Source organism: Apostichopus japonicus, chromosome 10 (assembly GCF_037975245.1).
Source record: "Apostichopus japonicus isolate 1M-3 chromosome 10, ASM3797524v1, whole genome shotgun sequence".
NCBI classification, from domain to species: domain Eukaryota; kingdom Metazoa; phylum Echinodermata; class Holothuroidea; order Aspidochirotida; family Stichopodidae; genus Apostichopus; species Apostichopus japonicus.
Window position 1 is genome coordinate 1,720,899 of NC_092570.1, and position 21,557 is coordinate 1,742,455.

The 21,557-nt window shown below is 36.3% G+C and overlaps 2 protein-coding genes and 1 pseudogene across 6 annotated transcripts in view; 2 read left to right on the forward strand and 1 right to left on the reverse strand.

Moving 5' to 3' along the window:
• Positions 1-81: 81 nt before the first annotated feature.
• Positions 82-21,557, reverse strand: part of LOC139974930 (uncharacterized) — a 62,112-nt gene continuing 40,636 nt past the window's right edge. The window contains exons 2-4 of the mRNA XM_071982483.1: positions 14,328-14,398; positions 5,529-5,693; positions 82-2,976 (exon numbers count right to left, since the gene is read on the reverse strand). Coding sequence (XP_071838584.1) covers positions 2,155-2,976; positions 5,529-5,693 — 987 coding nt within the window. The 5' untranslated portion in view covers positions 14,328-14,398 and the 3' untranslated portion in view covers positions 82-2,154. The remainder of the gene's footprint in view (positions 2,977-5,528; positions 5,694-14,327; positions 14,399-21,557) is intronic.
• LOC139974931 (uncharacterized) overlaps positions 7,201-21,557 on the forward strand; it is a 59,277-nt gene continuing 44,920 nt past the window's right edge. For 2 of the 5 annotated variants that reach the window (XR_011795595.1, XR_011795594.1), the window contains exons 1-2: positions 7,201-7,677; positions 7,917-8,225. Coding sequence is in view for 1 of the 5 variants with exons in the window: in XM_071982484.1 (XP_071838585.1) it covers positions 7,599-7,677; positions 7,917-8,225 (388 nt within the window). In the remaining 4 variants the exon portion in view is untranslated. Of the gene's footprint in view, positions 7,678-7,916; positions 8,226-8,336; positions 8,428-14,286; positions 14,381-21,557 lie in introns of those variants that run through there. The other 3 variants (XR_011795596.1, XR_011795597.1, XM_071982484.1) reach the window with 3 other exon arrangements.
• Positions 19,247-19,344, forward strand: LOC139975486 (U2 spliceosomal RNA; annotated as a pseudogene).

Sequence of the window (21,557 nt, forward strand, 5' to 3'; positions counted from 1 at the left end):
ATATATATATATATATATATATATATATATATATATATATATAAATTTAATAAAACAGAAACGGAAGACAAATAATTACAATAAACATTTGTAACATATTTGACCTCTTGTATTTTTTCTTAAATCTCAAAATACGATTGTTCTACATCGTATTTTTAGAACAAACAATCATTTTGTTACTTTCCCTTTCCAATCCTGAAAGAAAATATAACATATTTAATGGTAACATTTAAAACCCTTGTAATGATATTAAAGCACCATTGGAAATTGTTTTCATCATTTCTGTTTTCGAAAACTGCCTTTTGAAGAAACTGTTGATGATCTTTTAGCGATGACCGACGAATTTAGCAGTTGAGTTAGAACGATGTCATGATCACAAGATGACAACAAATCTCGTTATCTGGAAAAAAATTTACAATAAGTTGACATACTATATGTTCTTGCTGTATAGGCTAACGGTAGGCTTTCTCTCCATACATGAACGTCTGGTATCATAACGCTAAATGTCATAAGAGTAAAATGGACACACGTTTGGTAGACTTTGATAAACCTTCACGTTTCAATGACATGACAAGAAGTTTAACTCTCTTTAAGTAATGTTTATAAGTACATGGGAAAGGTAATATGTTTAGGCCAATAAATGACAAATTGTGTGAAAGGTTTTGAAAGATTAAGGTTTTTTATTTTTAAAGGATGCATCCCCTCCCCCTCCCCCTTTGAGCACACACAGACTCACACCTACTATTTGCATCTCCTCGTTTTAGCTCAAGAGGTAGCTTGCCAATGCAGTCACTCTCTGGCGGTTTTATGTTTGATAAATATGTTTTCTACTTGAACAATAAATAAACGTTATCTTTGAGGCCTCGAATTTCATGTGCAGATGGAGCTTGATGGTTTCGCATTGATCTCTCAAGTGCACCTCTTCAACTTAATATATCTACTATGGTTTCTAACTCACGTAACACCACTTAATTTCAAATGAAATAACATAAAACAATTGGTACAGTATTAACCGGCATAAAATTGCCAGCGCATTTAAAAAAAAAAAAGCATCCTGCCAAGCGTATCTCTCATTGGACCATTTGTTCCTAGGTTTCGACACTTTTCAGCCGTAATGGCTTACATAAGTTAGTTAAATTCATTGTACTTATATTGTGAAGAAACAAATAAATGAATGAATGAAAATATGATTTAATCAATACACTCGAACAATTGACATATTTGACCTTTGGATAACTTCTATCTATATGTTCAAAGAAATAACTTTATGTATAAGTTACAAGGTAAGAGTTTACTTCAAAAAGAACGAAATTCTTTGCCCCACTTAATTTCCATCTTCACCTCCTTTACCTCAAATTTGATATAACAAAACTATTATTCAGTCTATGATCGAAAAAAGTTGACAGTCCTAGACAAGGAAAAGGTGAATCATTCACTATGAGGCAATCTGTCTTCCAATGAGAACTTTATATATTATCATGTCGCCGACCTTTTCACAGTAGTAAATTATAAATAATTGGGCAATAGTCCAAAACTTAACCGAATCTGACGTTTGAATTTATAATTTCAAATTTATCATCATGATGAATAAATGCATGAATTTAGATATATTATCCTAGAGTCTTAAGATATCAAGAACGTGTTAGGTTTAAAGATATCAGTCAGAATTGGATGGGAAATAGGAGAGGAATTAGGGGAGATTAATTCAATACCATGAGATAAAAAGGTTCTCCCCGAGAAAAACAAAACATCTAATCAATTTAGTCATCCAATGTTTAAATAAAAATAAAAGTGCTAATACAAAGAAACCCAAACAAATAGGCAAGGCAGAGAGATGGGATGGAGACAAGAGAACAATGAGGATTATCACGATTTACTTCAGTGTCAACTAAGGGTCAATGATTGATCGTTTTTCTTTCCAAAGAGACCAAGAGAGTCCAATGTTTCTCAAAATCACATTCAATTCTCTTCATTATCTATATTACCTTACCCATAACTTCAACAAGTACACATTTTTCCTTCAGCTGAACGTCATAAAACTTCTCTGTCTTGGGATTTAAAATTCCATTTTGACATTTTTTTCTCACTTTTACTTCATTTTCATTTTTATTTTTTTTTAATTTGAATTTTTTTAAACTTTTTCCTGGAAATATTTTAAACGTCCTGCAGATCCTCCATGTCTTCATTTTCTGCTACATAATTTCTCTTTCCAAGGTAAAACGAGGACTTGAATCGTTTGTTTTGTGTTATAGCATCCTTCTTCTCAAATTTCTGTTCCATTTCATCGTCTTCATTAGCATCCATGCCCAATGCGCCATCTTCCCTCTTTCCAAACTTGAACTGGCTAAATTGACCTCCACGGTGTCCCCTTTTGCCAAAATATAGCTTACTTTGGCCTCCATCACTTTCGTCTAATTCTGGGACACGTTTGCCGAAATATAAGGCACTGTATCCTCCTCGTTTGACCTCCTCTAAATTCTCGTCCTCGTCATCTGCACCGTCTCTTTTACCGAACATAAAAGGGCTGTACCTAGCTCGCTTTTCGCTCAAATGTGGCTGCGCCATTTCTCTTTTACCAAACATGAAAGGACTGTAACCACGCTTGTCTAAACCATTGAGGTCTTCTCGCTTACCAAACATGAAAGGACTGTAACCACGCTTGTCTAAACCATTGAGGTCTTCTCGCTTACCAAACATGAAAGGACTGTAACCGCGCTTGTCTAAACCATTGAGGTCTTCTCGCTTACCAAACATGAAAGGGGATTTGAACCTTTTGTCGTCTGATCTTTTACCATAGGTTACCTTAACGACATATGGTGGGACACCGCGTCTAACGAAGGGCTCATACATCGTATCTTTGTTATTGGTAGTACTACTTCTGCCGGGCTCACGTTTGGCTATGTTTGAGAAAGTGTCGTCATCGTCACTTCTTTCATTTAAGTAGTCCAAAGCCAACTCATCTGCCAGGTCACGCAACTGTAAGAAACAACAAAAAAGCGATACTTTATGATGACATATGAAAGTATGTGCCAAGAAATATGATATACATTCACAATTATTAGGCATGAAGCCCCCCAAAAAACAAGCAGTATCTCTTAATATTTTTAACACTGACTTTATAGAACAAAAAGTCGTCAGTGTTATTTCAGGGAGTAGTATTTAATGCTTTAGAACCCTTGGATAACTAGATCTGGTTTCAACCCCAAGAGCAACTAGGGTGTGTAATGTTTTTGTTGTTGTGGATATTCGACGCTTTAAACTTGTTTCGAATGTGATCCGACTAAGATGTAACGACGTCTGTTGCCCATGATCATTGCTTGGCTAATTTATGAATTGTCATGTTATCTACAAACTATGGAGCCAGCCGATACTTAAAGCTGGTACAGCAACTATACTGTTCATGTCCTACAACCGTGCATCAGTCATTACTATACATTACTGTACCAGCTGTGAGTATCAGGTGATGGAGCACAATCCAAGGGTGGGTCCCGCACAATCTCCGACAGGTAGCTGATTTGTTTCTCCCAGAAGTATACTTTTTGAGAAAAAGTCGCCCAGACAAGAACCTGGGCACGAAAACCAAACTACCGAACGACTGATCCGCTCTCAACCCCAGCCCCCCTTGCATCGGGCTGTGACTATGTGATAATCGTCGGGTGTGCATCACCATTCCCTTCGAAATGGAACAGATACTACACATGATCTTAGCCAAAAAGCCGAGAAGTTGGAAGTTTGGAGCATGTTGCGACCGAGATCGACTAAGTTATTATATAAAACATCAAACCATAGTTCAAGTTAGCTAACTTTCATGCATACTGAACAGCGTTTCGGAGGGATGCATGGGGGTCTGATGGGTGTCGTAGATCGATCTGTATTGAAGATCTAGGATAGTGGGCCTATAACCTTGGACGGACATGAAGTTGAACGTTTGTAATGAAGTCCCAAGTATTGAGCCCTGGAAACCTCTGACAAGTAAACAGAGCTCTGAAAGATTCGACATTGAGTTCTGACTCAACTTCTTATACGGGTAACTTTGATTCAGGGGGAAGTTGACGACATCATAACCACTACTGAGGCTCGAGTTACATTTGTTAAAGTGTATGTATACTCTCCGAGTCGACCCAATGTGCTTGCGTATCAAAATCATATTAGTTAAGGCGATATTTTACGCGGTGTAGGATTGTAAGAATTACTCATCTTGATTCAAAAGAAAGTACTATTTGCAGTCATATTAGATTATATGATCTATAAATGACGTTTTGAGTCTTTTATCCACCTTACCTAACAAATGTCAACATTCAACATTCAATTCGAAGTGTATCAATTGGTATTCATGACAGTCCATTATCACTTTTAAACACTTCTAAAGTTGTGAATGTCGTGAATTTAGATGTAATTTTTTTTATCATATCATAGTAAATTATCAGTATTCCGAACCTTTTAAGAGTAACTGTGGAATAGGTATCAATATACGAACAGGGATGTGTTAGAGATGGAGAAAACTAAGTCGGATATTCAACCTTTGAACGTATGTGCGTTGACGCCTGTAACTTTGATAGTGTTTCGACCCAGTGATACAATATAGCAATCTATAATTTATGAGAACTCTCTGTCTCATCGTCTGCTACAGCTAAATTCTACTTTGAAGAAGGTGCCACGGTGTGCCAACCTGAATGCCATCGATTAATGGACTTTTCATGATATTTCTTCTTTTCAAAACCCTTTCGTCGATGGCAAGAAATTGTAGAAAATTGGTTAAAGATTGGTAGAAAGTTATATACATATTGAAAGGTACTTTTGATAATGATCAAAGCTAAGTCTCGTAAAAAGCTTTGATATAAGATACTGTAGATTTGACTTTTCAGTCGTTTTTAAATAAAAAATAAGCCAGAAAGTTAATGAGGGTTGTCGGTAATAAACATGTCACTTCGAAGTATTGCTTGTCGTTGTCTGAGAATCTCCTAGACTGGGAAAGAGTATCAACTTCCGTTGGGAACGGTAATCATACTTAGTTGGGCAATGAATCGGCTCGCCTGCCAATCAAACGACTTGACAAACATGAACATTATCAAACGACTTGAAAATCATGAAAATGATTACACAGTACTCAAGTACACCCTATGAAGTGTGCAAATATTTAAAAGATTACGACGGTTTAACCAATTGAATTGGCAAAAAGTGAAAAGTTAGTCAAACTTGTCTGCATGTTACTGGTCTTGGGGCAAAATGTGACCCATCATTTATTAGATACATACCACGTGGTGGGTAGAAAGATTTGTCCAACATTTTTAGTGTGTTTATAGAGAAAAACATGGAAAGTGCGTTGTTAATCCGTTTCTAAAGCCTCCCTATTGCGACCATGTTGCTACAGAGCAATTACGCGACCCTGTTGCTATGGAGAAATTATACCTCACTACTTCATTGCATTTTGAAGGGTTCTCTTAGGGGAAGCGTCAAAATGATTTGCAGATAAAGTTATCACGATCGTAATAGAAATACATAACAATAATCGAAAGGTTGTGGTTTACCTCTTGACCTTGAAGTAAAAGCTGAGCTGTTTCCATGTCGTGCGGTAACTCCATTTGTATCTCTTTAACGATAGCCCCTGTATGATCCAATGTCTCCGTATGGCTGGGATGGAGCACAGCTAGGAAAGACACCGAAATAAGAAGGAAAATGGACGGTGGAGCCATCTGTTGAAAACAAAGCAATACCAACTTACTGATCGATTGATCAACTTACTGATCGATACACGTGCGCATGCTTAATGTCAAAAAGTTATAGGTGAAAATAAGAGAAAATCCACGGTTAACTATATATTGATTTCGAAACTCGCCTCTGCAGTCTTCGACGACCACTTATCTGCCTGGATGTGTCTTCGTCATTTTGGGGTCGCATATCAAGGAACTGAGTATTACAAAGATAATGATGATGATGATATATATATATATATATATATATATAAATGAATCTATATATAAATCTATATATAAATCTCTCTCTCTCTCTCTCTATATATATATATATATATCATGGGCGAGGACCCCTTCATCGGAATAGGCTGCAACGAAATCAGGACCAATCTCCCTTCATCTTAAACATGTTATTTGAATACTAAACATCACATATATGATATACGTTAAGTTCACACTTTAAATTGGTTAAGCAGTGCCCACTTAAAGGTACTCATTTATGTCAAGCGAGTTAACGCATCACTGAGTCTATTGAAATTTTGGTTATTCACACGCTGCGGTTGCATACATATTACATATATATATATATATATATATATATATATATATATATATATATATATATATATATCACATAATATACTTAACTAAACTATCATCATACTGCTACTCGGAGTTTCACGTGTGCGGTGCGCGAGCCGCACACGTGAAACACCGAGTAGCAGTATGATGATAGTTTAGTTAAGTATATTATGTGATATTCTAGCTCTGCCTTGGCATAGAGCACCCTTTGTGAATATTGACCAACATTCTATGTGATATATATATATTTATATATATATATATATATATATATATATATATAGTAGATGATCTGGAAATGGAGCGGACTCTCTGAATGGCTTCACGCACCCTTCTGGCACTATGGCCCTTGGCAGTAAGGTGTTTTTCTAAAGCATCTGTATGGCGAATGAAAGAGTTATTGTTAGAGCAAATGCGACTGTCCCCCACTCCTTCTCCCCTTGTTCCCTCCCCCACCCCCTTTCACTCATCCTCCCACATCTCTCTTCCCTTCCTTTTTCTCCACACCTTTCTGTCTTCGTCCTTCTCCAGTGTATTCCCTACCCTGTTCCTTTAATCCTCTCTTTGTCCCTCCACTGTTTATCTCCTACCTCTCCTCTTTCCCTGCTGCTTTCTTTTCACCATCCATTGTCCACTTATAATCCCCTTTCATCTATCTCATTGTGTTCACCGTGCTCATTAACCTGTCTGTTTTTTGTGCGTGATTTTGTCCCTTCTGTTACTGTACTTGTCATTTAGCCTCTGAAGAAGATCCTGCTAGGATCGAAACGTCAGGTCTACTTACTTTTACACATTCTCTTACACAGGCTCTCTAGTGGATAAGCAGTTTGCTAACAGTTTTATTTTCTTTTTCTTTTTTATTGTCAATAGAAATGAAACCAAAATATCATGTTTTATCACCTTTGCCTTTTACGGTATGAAGCATTTAACAATTATGCAATTATGCATTAAGCCGAACGAATCTACTTTTCATTTTATATTGTCTTTAGATATTAAACCAAAATATCATGTTTTTTTCACTTTCGTCTTTTAAAGTATCAAGCATTTAACAATTATGCATTAAGCCGAACGAATCTCCTTTCCTTTTTAATTGTCTATAGATATGAAACGAAAGGATTATGTTTTGTCACATTTGTCTTTACCGTATTGTTATTGCCTTTGGCAAAGAGCCGGAATAACATCACACTTAGACCATTGCAGTAATTAGGTCACATCAGTTCTATTAGCCTAACACTTTCCCAGCTTAAAAGAATTGCGCATATTGAAGACTCTGTGACGAATAGCAAAATCAAACTACCGACAAAACTACGAAAAGAGTGCAGCATGTGTAATCGAAAGGGATGTTTAGAACTCTTTCTCCAGTGGATGACTATCCTAGAATTGTGCATTTCCATGGTTCCAGGTAAACCTATTGTATAAGTTAAGTTTAAGGGTTAGAATATTCACTAAGTATTGTAAAATACGACCATGGTTTAACAGGTTGCAGTGGTTACGTCGTTTTATATTGGCACCATTACTTGTGGCAATTACACAAACACTGCTCTTATTGTTAAATAAACGGATGCATTAAGGTTCACTTAGGATCAAATACGTGACCAGCTAATTCTCATTTTGTTTTCCAACCTTTCTCAAACACGGTAGCCCAAAGTCAGAAAGAGAAATTTGTTGCTCTTGGGGAAGTCGCTGAAATGAATTGTGTGTTCGAGTTCGTCTATTCGGACTTCCTTATTTTATGGAAATGGAACAATTCTGAGATGTTGAGTCACCGATATGATGAATCCGTCATAAAAACAGATGGCAAGCGTATCTTTACAATATGGTCAAATGGAAGAACTGCTCGTTTGAAAGTCACGAATTTTACCCTCCAAGATGTTGGACAATATTCTTGCTACAAGAGATATCTTTTCTCAGGAAAACCAGAAATGTGTGAATGGTTGATCAATGCTCAAGGTATGTTACAAACTGTCACAAGTAGCTCAGTTTGATAATTACGACATCCGAGGACTTTTTCAATGTAATTTAAGCTCTTAACCTTATGCCTCATGTGTTATTTCCTTTAAGGTGGTCCGCAAATTGTTCATGTCTCATCCGAATGACAAAACGAAATCGCATCAGCAGAGTGCTGCCTTCAATCGACAGATGCTCATATCGCTTCTTAATTAATTTCATATTTCATATATATATATATATATATATATATATATATATATATATATATATATATATATATATATATATATATATATATATATATATATATATAGGGATAACGGAAAAACTGTTAAACAACTATGCTGCATTTAAAGAAAGGCTGGATCTCGAGTGAGATACAATAATTGAATTAGGTAAGTGATTGGAAGTAAAACGGCCAATGTTTGGTTTCTGCAGAGCTTTCGAGCAAAACTTGCTCTTCTTCAGTGTATGATCACCGAAAGTGACAAGGAGTAGCAGGAATTGAAACTACTTTATAGAGAAGATGTCGGCATGGTTGTAAAGGCAAAGCGACTTACTGATTTCTGCTGAATTGAGCAGAAGTTTTAGAAATTCGGATTATTTTAATCCGCGTCGGATTATTTTAATCCGATTCCGTCGTAATTGTGAAGGAATTGTTTTAGTTTATCTGGGACGGCAAATCGTTTCTGATGTTTAAACCGAATGGTGCCGTGGTCTTTAGGTTTAGTTCCCAGAAATTTTCTTTCGCTTTCCTAGATTTATCTGTCCAAGAATCGTTCTGGTCAATGGCAATAACACGCAAATTCTCAATTGAATGATTTTGGAGATTGAAGTGATTTGCAACAGGTTGGTAGATCTTTTTTGTTTTGATCGCCGATCTATGTTGTGTCATTCTCATTCTAAGAGTGCTTCTTGACTCTCCAATGTATTGTAAGTTACAAATATTGCAGTAGATGAGGTAAATGACATTTTTGGATAGGCAGTTAATTTTGTGCCGAATTTGGAACGTGCGTTTGGTTTGGTTGCTCTGAAAGGCCCCGGTCGAATCGACAAGTAAGCACGTTTTGCAATTTTGTGTACAGGGCGATGATCCTGTAGTTTCTGTTTTGCTTTCCCCTAATGGGGTGTCATCCCGAAAGGATGCCCGAACTAAGATATCCCGTAGGTTGCTGGGTCTTTTAAAAGCGATGACAGGTAATTCTGGGAAAACTGATTTCAGGCGTTCGGTGCCTTGAAGTAGGTGAAAATTCTTCTGAATGATATTAGCCAGTGGTGGGAGACCAGGGTGGTATTCAGTAACCAGTGGTACCCTTTTGGAACTGGTTTGACGAATTTTGCACGTTAATGTTTCGGTACGGGGTTTGCTTTTAGCCTTTTTGATTGCATTTTCAATAGTACCCCGAAAATACTGTCTGTTTAGGAGGTGTTGTGACAGTTCTTTAGTGCGTGAATCAAAATCGACTTCAGTGGAGCAAATGCGTCGAATGCGCAACGCTTGACTGTACGGAATATTTCTGGTACAGTGACGTGGATGGCAACTGCTTGGTAAGAGGTAGTTGTGCTTGTTCGTGGGTTTCTTGAACAAGTCTGTTTTGAGTGAACCATTTTGTAGGGTCACAGTGGTGTCCAGGAAGTGAACGCCATGTCCAGAAAAATCAGCAGTGAATTTGATAGTGTGATGAAACGAGTTTATGTCATCAATGAGGAGTTTTAGATTTGCCTCACCATGGGTCCATATCATAAAGATATCGTCAATGTAACGTAACCACGTGTGTGGTTTCAAGTTTTGTCGAGATAGAAATTCTTTCTCGAGGTTTCCCATAAAGATGTTGGCAAAAGACGGTGCCATTTTGGTACCCATTGCAATGCCATGAATTTGGAAGTAGTGTTTGTTGCCAAATACCAGATTATTGTTAGTCAAGATTAGTTGCATTAATTCGGCCAATTCTTTTTTCGTGGGAGGTTTGCCACGTTTCAGTTTGAATGCTTTTGTGCAGGCCGAAATGCCCTCTTCGTTAGGGATATTTTTGTATAACGAAGACACATCCAAGGTAACTAACAAAGTTGATAAGGGAAGATTTATATATATATATATATATATATATATATTGCAACTTTAGCAGTCAAAGTCACGTCCTATGTAGTATGTATCGTAAAGACAGGGACTATGAAACTCTGTTCATATACTTTGTGAATGTATCTGGCAACAACAGCGTGAATCACGACATCTTGACAATTGCTCTGAACATGTCTTTGTTACTCTTAATAATTTAATCATATATTTACAGAGGGAAGTATTATTTCTGCGTAATTCTGACCAAATCTCCCTCCAGGCTCTATCGTCTAGAGCAATACACTATAATAACGATACCTGAAATCCTTAGCAAATCATGTAGATATAGATCGCGATCCTTGTATCTCGTTATTTTACATCATTTCTTTTACCATAATAAAGCAATAAAGTTCGAAGTTTTCAAGTCAATATTTTATTTAATGGGATACAATATAAATTTAGGACTTAATAAGTGCATATATGTTCACGACCGTTAGCTGTTCTACTTTGTCAAATGAAAACGCCCAAACTGACTACATTTATTCTCATTATCAATAGCGAAATGGGTTCTTTTAGGCACTTTTTGTAGCTGGGAGAAATAATTACACAAATCATTTTGTCGAGAAATAAAAGAAAACCGGGTTAAAAATCCATTATCAATTCTTTTAGTTCTTCAATGATTATTAAGCTCTTTTTTAGATCATAGTCTCTTTTGTTTTTAATTCCTCGCAGGAGTCTTAAAAAAGTTAACTTAGCAGTACCGAGGAAATGTTAAACATCGATCAAACTGTATTATTATATTTTATTCTTTAAACTTTGTTTTTTGCAATTAAGCTATGAGAAACATTTCTGTGTAGCTTCAATTACTTAAAGAGCCAAGGAGAGTATCTCATGATCTACTGGAATTAGAGAAGAAGAAATCAATTCCTCTGGGTATCTTTAAAAGCAAGAGGAAGAGGTAATTGTTTTTTTACCCAGGTGATTCACAAAGGAGGTTATTCAACTTGTTAGGTAAGGCATAAGTAGCCAGTGAGACAAAAGTGTGCAAGGAGAATTTATTTATAAGCTAACCTTATCATCCTGTTCGATGATAGTCTGTGTGTTGAAAAATCCATGGGATATACAAATTAAGTTAGATATTCGCATATATATATATATTTATATATATATATTTTTTATATATATATTATATATATATAATATATATAATATAAAATATATATATATGTATCTATATTTATATATTCACTAGGTGTTTCCCTTTCGAAACCGTTTCATTACGTGAGTATTTTGTGTGACGTTAAAGAGGTCCATGAGTGTACTAGGGGGAACAGACAAACGTTGATCAATATTTCTTTGCAGCAGTAAAATATATTTCCCGTCACTCTTTTCGATACATTTCAAGTGACAGCAATCTATGAAGTAGCTTCGTCTTGAATTTTATGACAATTCATGACAACGCAAGCACAGTTAAAGGAAGCAAGTTTCTTCGAATGAGAAACCAATATTAGGAACTTACAACAAGAATGGTTTACTAGCAGGAAATCCCCCGCCCCAACCCTACCCCCCCCCCCCCGCCCCACTACCAACAGCCATACTCTTCAATCTTGATAGGTAGATTTAATATCCAATGTTTAAAATTTCTTTTCCTTTTTTTAACAAACGTTATTGCAAAATAAAACGCCTAAGTCCATTAATCAATGGAACCACAAGATGAGTCTTTTTCCCCAAAGTAAGTCGTGAATTATTTTCCAATGAGTTTTAAATTTTTACAGCCACTAATAAAAAATAGTTTAGGAAGTGGCTTCGTGTTTGAGGGCATTAATAAAATTTCCTATACAACGATGTTTTCCTGAAATAAGATCCTTCCAGTATAACCGCAAAATTGTTCATAAAACAGCTGCTTAATTTCAATTTTTTTCATAACCATCTCTTCAGCACTTACCATGTTTCAGAGTTAATTTCATTGTCTCGCCGTAAATTATAACACCCAACATGTTTGATTTTTATAGACTCCATGCAGTCGTTCATCATAATGTACATAATCGTCTACTGTAACTTGGTTTTAGCACTCACATATAAACACTCACAAATTAAAAAAAAAAAGAAACATTTCTTGTATTCCAAATATTTCATCGGCAAATATTACACCCCCCCCCCCTTTCTTGTAAATGAATGGTAACAAGGCAGTGAGTTATTTTCGTTCGTGTATGTTTGTGCATGTATGCGTGGGTGTATCTGCGGTTGCAGTGGCGTAGGAAGTTATTTTTGAGTGGGGGGGGAGCTGAAGGCTGATGGCCGGCCTGGGGGAGGGGTCTAAGGGGAGGGGGTGTCCTCCTGAATTTTTTTGCATTTCCAGGTGGCCTCAGATGCAATTTGGTGCAATATAGCACACTTCAACTCCCACTCCATTTTGTAAAGAATTTTGCATTTTCACCTGGCCTTAAATGCAATTTGGTGCTCCAAATGAGATTTTTTTCTCATTTGGAAATGAAAAAGGGGTTTTCTGACTTGCGGAGCGGGGGGGGGGGGCGGAATGATACTTCCGCCCCCCATATTATTCACTGGGGGGCTGGCGCCCCCCCCAGCCCCCCCGGTTCCTACGCCCTTGTGCGGTTGTATTTTATCCATATCGTTGTTATTGCGAGGCAATCTTTTGAAGTATACCCGTTAAAGGTTCCCTTTACAATAATGAACTCGAAAACTGTGAAGTATTCGGAAAATTTCATGACACTGGTGTTCATCTTCCGGTTTCAGTATAAGGCACCACAATCGTCAAACTCTTAATACATATCTCCGTCGCAACTGCTCTAAGATCGATCAGGGTCGAGGGGAGGGAGGGGGTGGTGTGTAGGTGTAGCGGCAGTGACGTACACAGAATTTCAAATGGCATTGACCTTTATGCTAAATGACAGAGGCGGAGACAAGATTTTATAAACGTGTGGCTCGTATGGCTCATATAAGATCTAGGGTTCACCCTTCCCATAGGGAAGCAAATCAAGTTAAAGTTTTGACGTAAATGATGCATTCTTAGATTATAAATTAGGTCACTAAACGTAATGTTGTGGTAATAAATACTTTTAAGTTTTGACGAACGAAATCACCCGACTGAGCGTTGCACCCTCCCCCTTTTGCGTACGTACACCACTGGGTAGCGGCATTCTGTATCTGTGTTAATTACAAACTATTTTAATTCATGTTTCCAATTAGATAATATGGACTAGACCTACTTCTCAAATGCCTTGCCTTGCAATTAAGGGGTTATTCTAAACCACTTTTACAGGTAATCTATCATATGTAGCCATCAAATCTGTACCGTTCAACATCTTACGTTCATTCACAATTCACTGACGTCCTCCACTTTCATAGCCGATATAGGCTCTAACCGAGTGTGCTCTAAGAAATTTATTAAACGACCGAGGTGCAAGCCTACTGTTATACTACCTCATACGCCTAGACATTATACGGCGCTGTTCTTTACGGTATAGCCCCCCCCCCCCCTTTGTGGCGCAGTACCAACATAGGAGAGTTATACACGTAATAAAGCGAGGAATGCACGCAGCTCATTAATATTTTGTACATCTTCGGATAGATTCAAAGGTATAAAACCAAGTTTGCTGACGGTAACTTTTTATTTTTAATCCAAGTTTATAAAATCTCGATGTCGTTCAAGAATATCATTCCGTGTCCACACAACGTGACTAATCACGTTTCATTTCCAAAGAAGAAAACAAAATGGACGTTTTTTTTTTTTCTCTTAAGGTTTACAATCTGCTATTTGCATGTTTATTATGCCTTATATTATGTGACAAATATTTAACTGACGGAATGTTGAGAATTTAATCAAATTCATTCATTCTTTCGTTCATTATCCTTACTCGCTGAACAATTTCTAGGCTGGTGTATCGGGTTTGATCAAGTATACACTCGTATATAGTAATATAGCAACAGTGTATAATGTTTAATCATTTAGACTTGTCTCAATTTACCATCTTTTTAATATAGACCCTTCAGAAGATCTCATCATTTGATGGTTTATTTCTCACCTTGAACTCCCGCTGGATTTAGTCTAGCAACAAATCTTGGTAATATCACTGCCCTCTCTACGTGAACGAACCTACGGAGAAAATGTAAGAAAACAAAGGGAAAAAATGAACTTTATTATTAATTTACAAGATTATACAAGAATTGCCATGTTTATATTCATATATATATTTAAGGACCGTAAAATGAGAAAACAACAGTATTACATATATATATATATTCTGATCATTCTTGTGAACTGTTACCATCGTAACGTCATCTCAAACCGACCACATACTTTTTTTTTATTCACAAATTTCACTCTCTCAAACACTTTGGATAATAACGGTCGAGCGATACCACCCGATTAAAGTTTTTTTTCTTTTCATCTTTATTTTTGTATACATAATATTTTACGTATTGCAAGGTGGAAAAGTACATGTGAATTTCACACTTGCATATTTATGTACATGTGAGAGGCGTTGATCTATACCAGATACGTTTTCAGTGTTTTACAGTCTTACAATTAAACATATGGTTAATTGAGATGTCTGGTTGGGTAGTACCACTTTGTAAAAGGGACGAGTGTGATATTTATTTTGGTAACACTTTGAAGCACGATAATAAACAAACAGGTTATAAGGGAGGATGAGGGGTGGGGGGGCAAAGTGCTCCCACGGAAATGTCGAGGGACGAAAAGGGATCGCTAAAACTCCGTACGCAAAGTCGTAAACACTGGTAAAAATGATTAATATGATGATATATGATGGAAATGATGTCACCATTGTGGATATAAGCCTCCTTAACGAAACAAAATATTCCAAGAGGAGAGGGTCCCTCCCCCTTAGACACCCATGGGCAAAATGTTGTACCCCTCCCCTTCAAAATTCGAATTCGTAACTGTATAACCAGGGTCTATATGATGCCATGAAAATGCATATCCAGGTAAGCGTTAATTAAACTCGGACTCTTAAAATGGGAGGGGAAGGGCAGAAACATTGGTTTTACCCCCTTGTACTACAGAGGGCTAGCTATACGCATGCCTGCATTGACAGTTAGTCCTAGACAGAGTGGTTATTTTGAACAGTCCAAGTCTCTTGAATATCTTCATATCAAAACAATTTGGTGGTGGAGGAGGGAGGGGGTGGCGTATAATGGGAGGTGGGTGAGGGTTAGTTGTAGTGGTGGGGAGGGTGAGAGATGGCGTGTAAGTGGTGGGAGAGGGTTAACCAGCGTGAAACACAATCTCATGAACTAATTAGTTTAATTCACCTCACAGTTTAACGTACCTCCATTGTTATTCATCAAAGATTTATATTCATTGAAGAATTGATCTGTTGTTATAGTTTTGTGCATTTTAAACTTTATTTTTTTCGTTACAAATGAAAATATTTGTTTAAGCGAAATTTTGCATCTTAACCCCCCCCCCCTACCCCTCCTACCCCTCCCCCTATTTATCTTTCTCTGTAATTGAATTCTACATTAAGAGATCAATGTACAGATTGACGATCATTACATTTGAAGTATAATCCTCTTCAAGAAACGACACCTTGGAGACTACGTTTATATTTTTCTTCATTACTAACGTTTATCCGATCATTTCCTTACAATATCAAACGGTGATATACATAGCTATGAATCTTTATTGTCTCATGTCACGGCGATGGAAGGAATAAAATGAAACAAAAACAAACCAAAAGAAGAAGAAGAAAAACATTCCATCGGAAGCTAAATTCCCACAGCACCATCAGCAAATAAAACTGTTTGGACAAAATCAGCAAATTCCACTCCACTCTGATCAGTTTATAAACCAAACCATTATATACATATGCAATGATGACGTCATGTTTTATTACAAAGATATATCTTATACTTTTTGACCAAGAACCTATTGTATATTTCGAATTCTATTGGGAATCACCAAGGTCTCTCTTGAATCCCCACCCCCCCCCCCCCTCAAAAAAAAAATTGTCTAAATATTGACTATATAGGCATTGTTTGAATATAGACACAAACACGAAACCCTCAAGATATACGTAAACATAAATTTTCAATTTGACAACACAAGACATACGTTTATGAGTGTATATACTGAAGATTTTCAAGCAACGTTTGTCACCTTCACTAATTCTATGCCATAAAACAAATACGTTTCGATTGTTACGAGTTTATAAAGACAAAGCAGAAACAAACAAGCAATTTGCTAAAGTAGTTTTGTTGATCATGAGCAATCAATGTAGCATTTGCACGAGGAGAATGGGATACGACGGTTGTTTATTTAACTCATAATGTATATGTTTATGTACTCAAAGAAAGTGTTTTTTGGGCTTCTCCAATATTGTATATAAAAGGCATTGCCATTACTTTGGGTATATTACATTGGTAAGATATTCCTTTTATGACATCATAAATCCTTTCTTTTACGTTCGGAATGCGCCGCCTCGCTAAAGAAAATATTAGTAAATAACAATTTCTACTAAATCGTGGGAACAACATGAAGTAATGTAGTGTTAGGTAAATAAAGTTGTTATCCTTGTAGTTTTTGAAAATGTCAAACCGAAACAGGAAAGATTGGTCTCGAATTAACTTGATTCAGTTTCTCCTACTCCCGGTGTTTGACGAGGGCAAGGTTTGTTATCATTTAGGTACATTCCGAATAATCAGGACAAAAGGCGCTGAAAACCATTATCGTAACCACGGTAGCGAAGATAAACAATAAAAGTTATTCATGAATCACTTTAATCTAAATTTTAAGTTTACGTTGTAATGACGGTGGATGGGGGGGGGGGGGGGGTTAACGTTGTAATGAAAGAACATGCTGAACGCATACAGTTCATTTGTATATATATATATTATATATATTACTTTTATATATTATTTTTATATATTATATTTATATATTATATATATTTATATTATATACCCGTATCACTTTCATCAAGATGACTGTATAAGTTTTTGGAGATTAAACAGACAATTTTTGGAAAAGGTAACAGAAAGTGAGACGTAATTGTTGTTTTTAGCTATAAATCTTCCCTGGTAAAGGCAAAATTATTGATGGAGTCGTTTTAGTTGAATTATTTAACGTGCAGTTAGAAAAGTCTTCCTAAACCCAGTTTTCTTCGCTTTTGTGTAGTTTTATTAAGAATTTCTGCGTGCGTTTTTATTTGGCGAGGGGAGGGAGGTGGGGGGCAATTGAAAAGTTGACATTTAAGTATGTAGTGACCTTTAAAATGCTGGTGATTATCTAGATGTGGACCGGGACAGAAGTGACATTTCAAGAAACAGACATAAAGTCGACAGGAACGCCAACGTGCTATGCCATGAATAACATTCACATCAAGACTATTTTATAGGTTAGGAAATGGCTTCATAAATAACCAAGAGAAAAATAAAAAGGTTGAAAAAGTCATCCTTTCGTAGCTGGGTCAATCTGTCTGTTCCTATTTATGTATCTGTATTCCTACGTAAAAAGGAAAAAAAAAACATGGAAAAATGTCTGTAATAAATACAAAAGTATATCAAACACGGAAATATGCCACTACCCCTAATGAAATTGTCTACAAAGGCGACGTAACTTGATTTGAAAGTCAACTGCAGGAGACATATATAGCAATGCTTGTAAAATATATCTCTTGACTCTGTGAAGGATGGCCAGTCATAGCTTAAAGAGGCATTCCGGTGGCAGATAATGTGAGACCTAAATGTCGGGGGAATATTCGTTGTTAAAATTGTTAAAAACACAACCTCAACATCTTTCTTCTAACTTGAGATATGGATATTAGAATCCAAAACGTGTTTTTTCCCTGTTTTATAGATAAAGCCGTCCCATACTCATCCGGAAGTAAATCACAGTAGATGGTCTGTGACGTCATTGTGGGGGCTGGTCTTCAAAGGTTCATTTTCGTAATGTACAATATTGTTGTTCATTTGTCCTTGAAAGGGATATATTTTGAATGGTTATTTATATGTCAATCTTCTCTGTAGGTATTTATAACTTTCTCATTATGCAAGTATATTATTTTCCTTAGTGCATATATGATTTGGTCAATTAAAACGAAGAACCAAACTTTTCTAGCTAAACTTCCCATGATGAATTCAGCGCTCACTCAATGCCTAACCGTAAGCCATTAATAACATTGTCACTACAATTTCAACTTTTGTATCTCCAAAAGAGAAAATGCTCCCAGGATATCGTTTTGGGACTTTAAAAGATGCAGAAAATCTAGAGCAATATTCTTAAATGATGAAATTCGGTCACCGGGAATATCCCTTCAACGTTATCAAGAGCTTCCGATCATATTACGGATCCCGTAGTAGCAATGCACTGCTTTGAAACGGCCGGGGGCTTTATGGAAAGCGTCAATTACTTTGGACGACTCGAGAACAACTCAAGTGTTTTTATGCGACGCTGAACAACTTGGAATTAGCTAATCCAGTCACTACTTTAATCAGTAACACGAGGTATAATTTATTAGTTTTCGGTATGTTAATATTTCATATTAGATTGGTATTTTCTTCCAACCCCCGCCCCCACTCCCCCACTCTCTCCCGGCTCCTAAACCTCAAGTATAAAACAGTGATGAAAACACAGAGAGCTATGCTACTTTTTTTTTTTACCTGAACATGATTATCAAATTTTACAAAATGTTATGTCGTTTCATCCCACGGACGAATGTACTCTCAACGTTCCAAGAAATGGATGAAATATTGAAGTGACTTAATGAGATAGAGACATACGGAAGATTAAAGTAATTACATTTTGACATTTTGAAATCCATCATGACTTCACGGCGACAGGAATGTTTTCGTCCCCTGTAAAGTGCAGGAGAACTGAAGTTGAGGCAACCAATTAGGATCAGTCGGGTAAAATTATGACGTAGTTTGGTTTTCGTGCCCAGGTTCTTTCCTGGGCGACTTTTTCTTAAAAAGTATTACATGTATCGCTTCTCGGCCTTTTGGCTAAGATCATGTGTAGTATATGTTCCCTTTCGAGGGAATGGTGATACACATCCGACGATGATCACACAGTCACAGTCTCGATGCAAGGGGACTGGGGTTGAGAGCGGATCAGTCGTTCGGTAGTTTGGTTTTCGTGCCCAGGTTCTTTCCTGGGTGACTTTTCTTAAAAAGTAATTTCATGTTTACAAGTTTGTCTCTTTGAATATTTTGTTTGTTTTTTTTTCTATAGGAAGCGATGGTGTAACCAAATGTATTGTATTTTCCCTTAAGACGTCTAATTAACTCTTCTTGATAGTTAAGCTACCACACACCCAAACTACGTATTTCTATTTGACTGACATGGTAATGGTATATATACTTTGAACATATTTTCTTACAAACATATTTTATTACAAACCGATTTGATTATTCCTCTCGTAGATGCGCTCTCATGTCTTTTATTAACATCATTATCTCTAATTTTTAAGATGGTAGGAACAAGGCCAAATTAGAAAAAAAAAATTAAATGGTAAAACGAAGAATTGTCAAAGATTTGCGGTACTGTGCGTGTGAAGCTTATGTGGCCTACTTAAATGTTCCCAATATAATTAGCTTTGGCTTTTAGTGACGACAAAACCCATCTATATATCTTTTGATTTAATTTTAGTTTCTTTGAGATTTTTTTCGCCCGTTTCTTCGGAGAGCACTCAGAGATGAATCGTGTCTGTTATAATTTTCGCAAATTACCGTTTCTTATCTTCCCCTTTTTTCAACCCTTTGAATATCCTCTTTTTTTTTGTGGCTTAGATATGTTTTTATTTTCATTTCTGTTGTTAACAGAAGAATAGTGGCATAATGAGTAAACTATGCTTGAGTCGAGCTATGTTTAATTAGCTTGACTCTGGTAGACTGACATAATCGTTTTCTATGCGAGATGAAGAAAATGACTTGCTCGAGTTCGTCCATTACAAAAAAAAAATACACACATTCAAGGCATGTGAGTTAAGTTTACCGAATGGTGCTCTTCTTGTATCATAAAAAAAATGAAAGTATTAAATGATTAAACACGGTCAAATCTATCAACTCAAAGGAACACGACCCTTTAATATAAGATAATGGAGACAGAAAGTCGCAGAACATTAATTAATGAAGGGTGAAACTTAAGTCCAATGTATTTTGGTCTTTTAATTATTCAAATTAAGAAAAGGCAATTCAAGGTTAGAAAACACAGGTTTCATGAGGTTTCTTATATTCGTATAGATTCAATTCCGTTATAACATATATGTATATATTTATTTTTCCCTTCTGTTTCGAGAACATGAAACTTTATATCCGAGATGGAAAAAAAAACAAATTCAAATTTGATCAGAATAAAACCGAAAGTTCCTTTTTCGGAAATGTTTAATTTCAGGATAGACAGGGACCTATCAAAGACAGACATATTAAAGAGGATAAAACATCTCTCGTTCGTTTCGTGAATATGAAACTTTATATCCCATATAAAATAAAATAAATTCAAATTTGATCGGAATATAACCGAATTTTCCTTTTCGGAAATGTTTAATTTCAGGATAGACAGGGACCTAACGTAGACGGGCATTTTAAAGAGGGGAAAAAATATCTCTCATTAATAACGAACCATCAGTCAACATTGTCCAATTTGTACGAAATAGAAGTATACATAAATTTATATATACATATATATATATATGTCTAAACGAGTTTGAACATTGATACCTTTCACTTGGGTCTCTTTCAAAGATAAAGAAAGATTTGGATACTATTTTCTGCTATCCCAAAATAAATGACCTAAATGTTATTTATATGTAGGGTAACCAGTTCTGAAAGGTATCTATTGTGAAATGAATGAATTGGTAAAGGAATCATATCATATATGTATATGAGTCTGGAACCCTGTCTCTGCTTAAATTTCATCCTACTAATATGAAAGAGAATAGTTAAAGGTTACTTTTGTTACTCGTCATGAAGAGGAATGAGGGGTGAAAATAAGAAGTGTGGGAGGGGAGGTTGGGAGGAGGGGAGGCGGAGGGGAGAGTGGGTGGGTGGGCATAAGGAGAGAAGGAGGTTATACGTATGAATATTTATGTATATTTATAAACGTAAGTATAACGTATAAGATATAAAGGTAACTTACAACCGAAATTCATGAGTTACACAAAGCAAAAGGGAGGGAGGGGGGGGGGAGGGGGGGTAGGGGTGCTTAAGAACATGATCGATATACTTTACCTATGAATATGTTTGCAACTACTGTCGGTATAATACTTGACCCTCACTGTAATAATGCGAAGGTA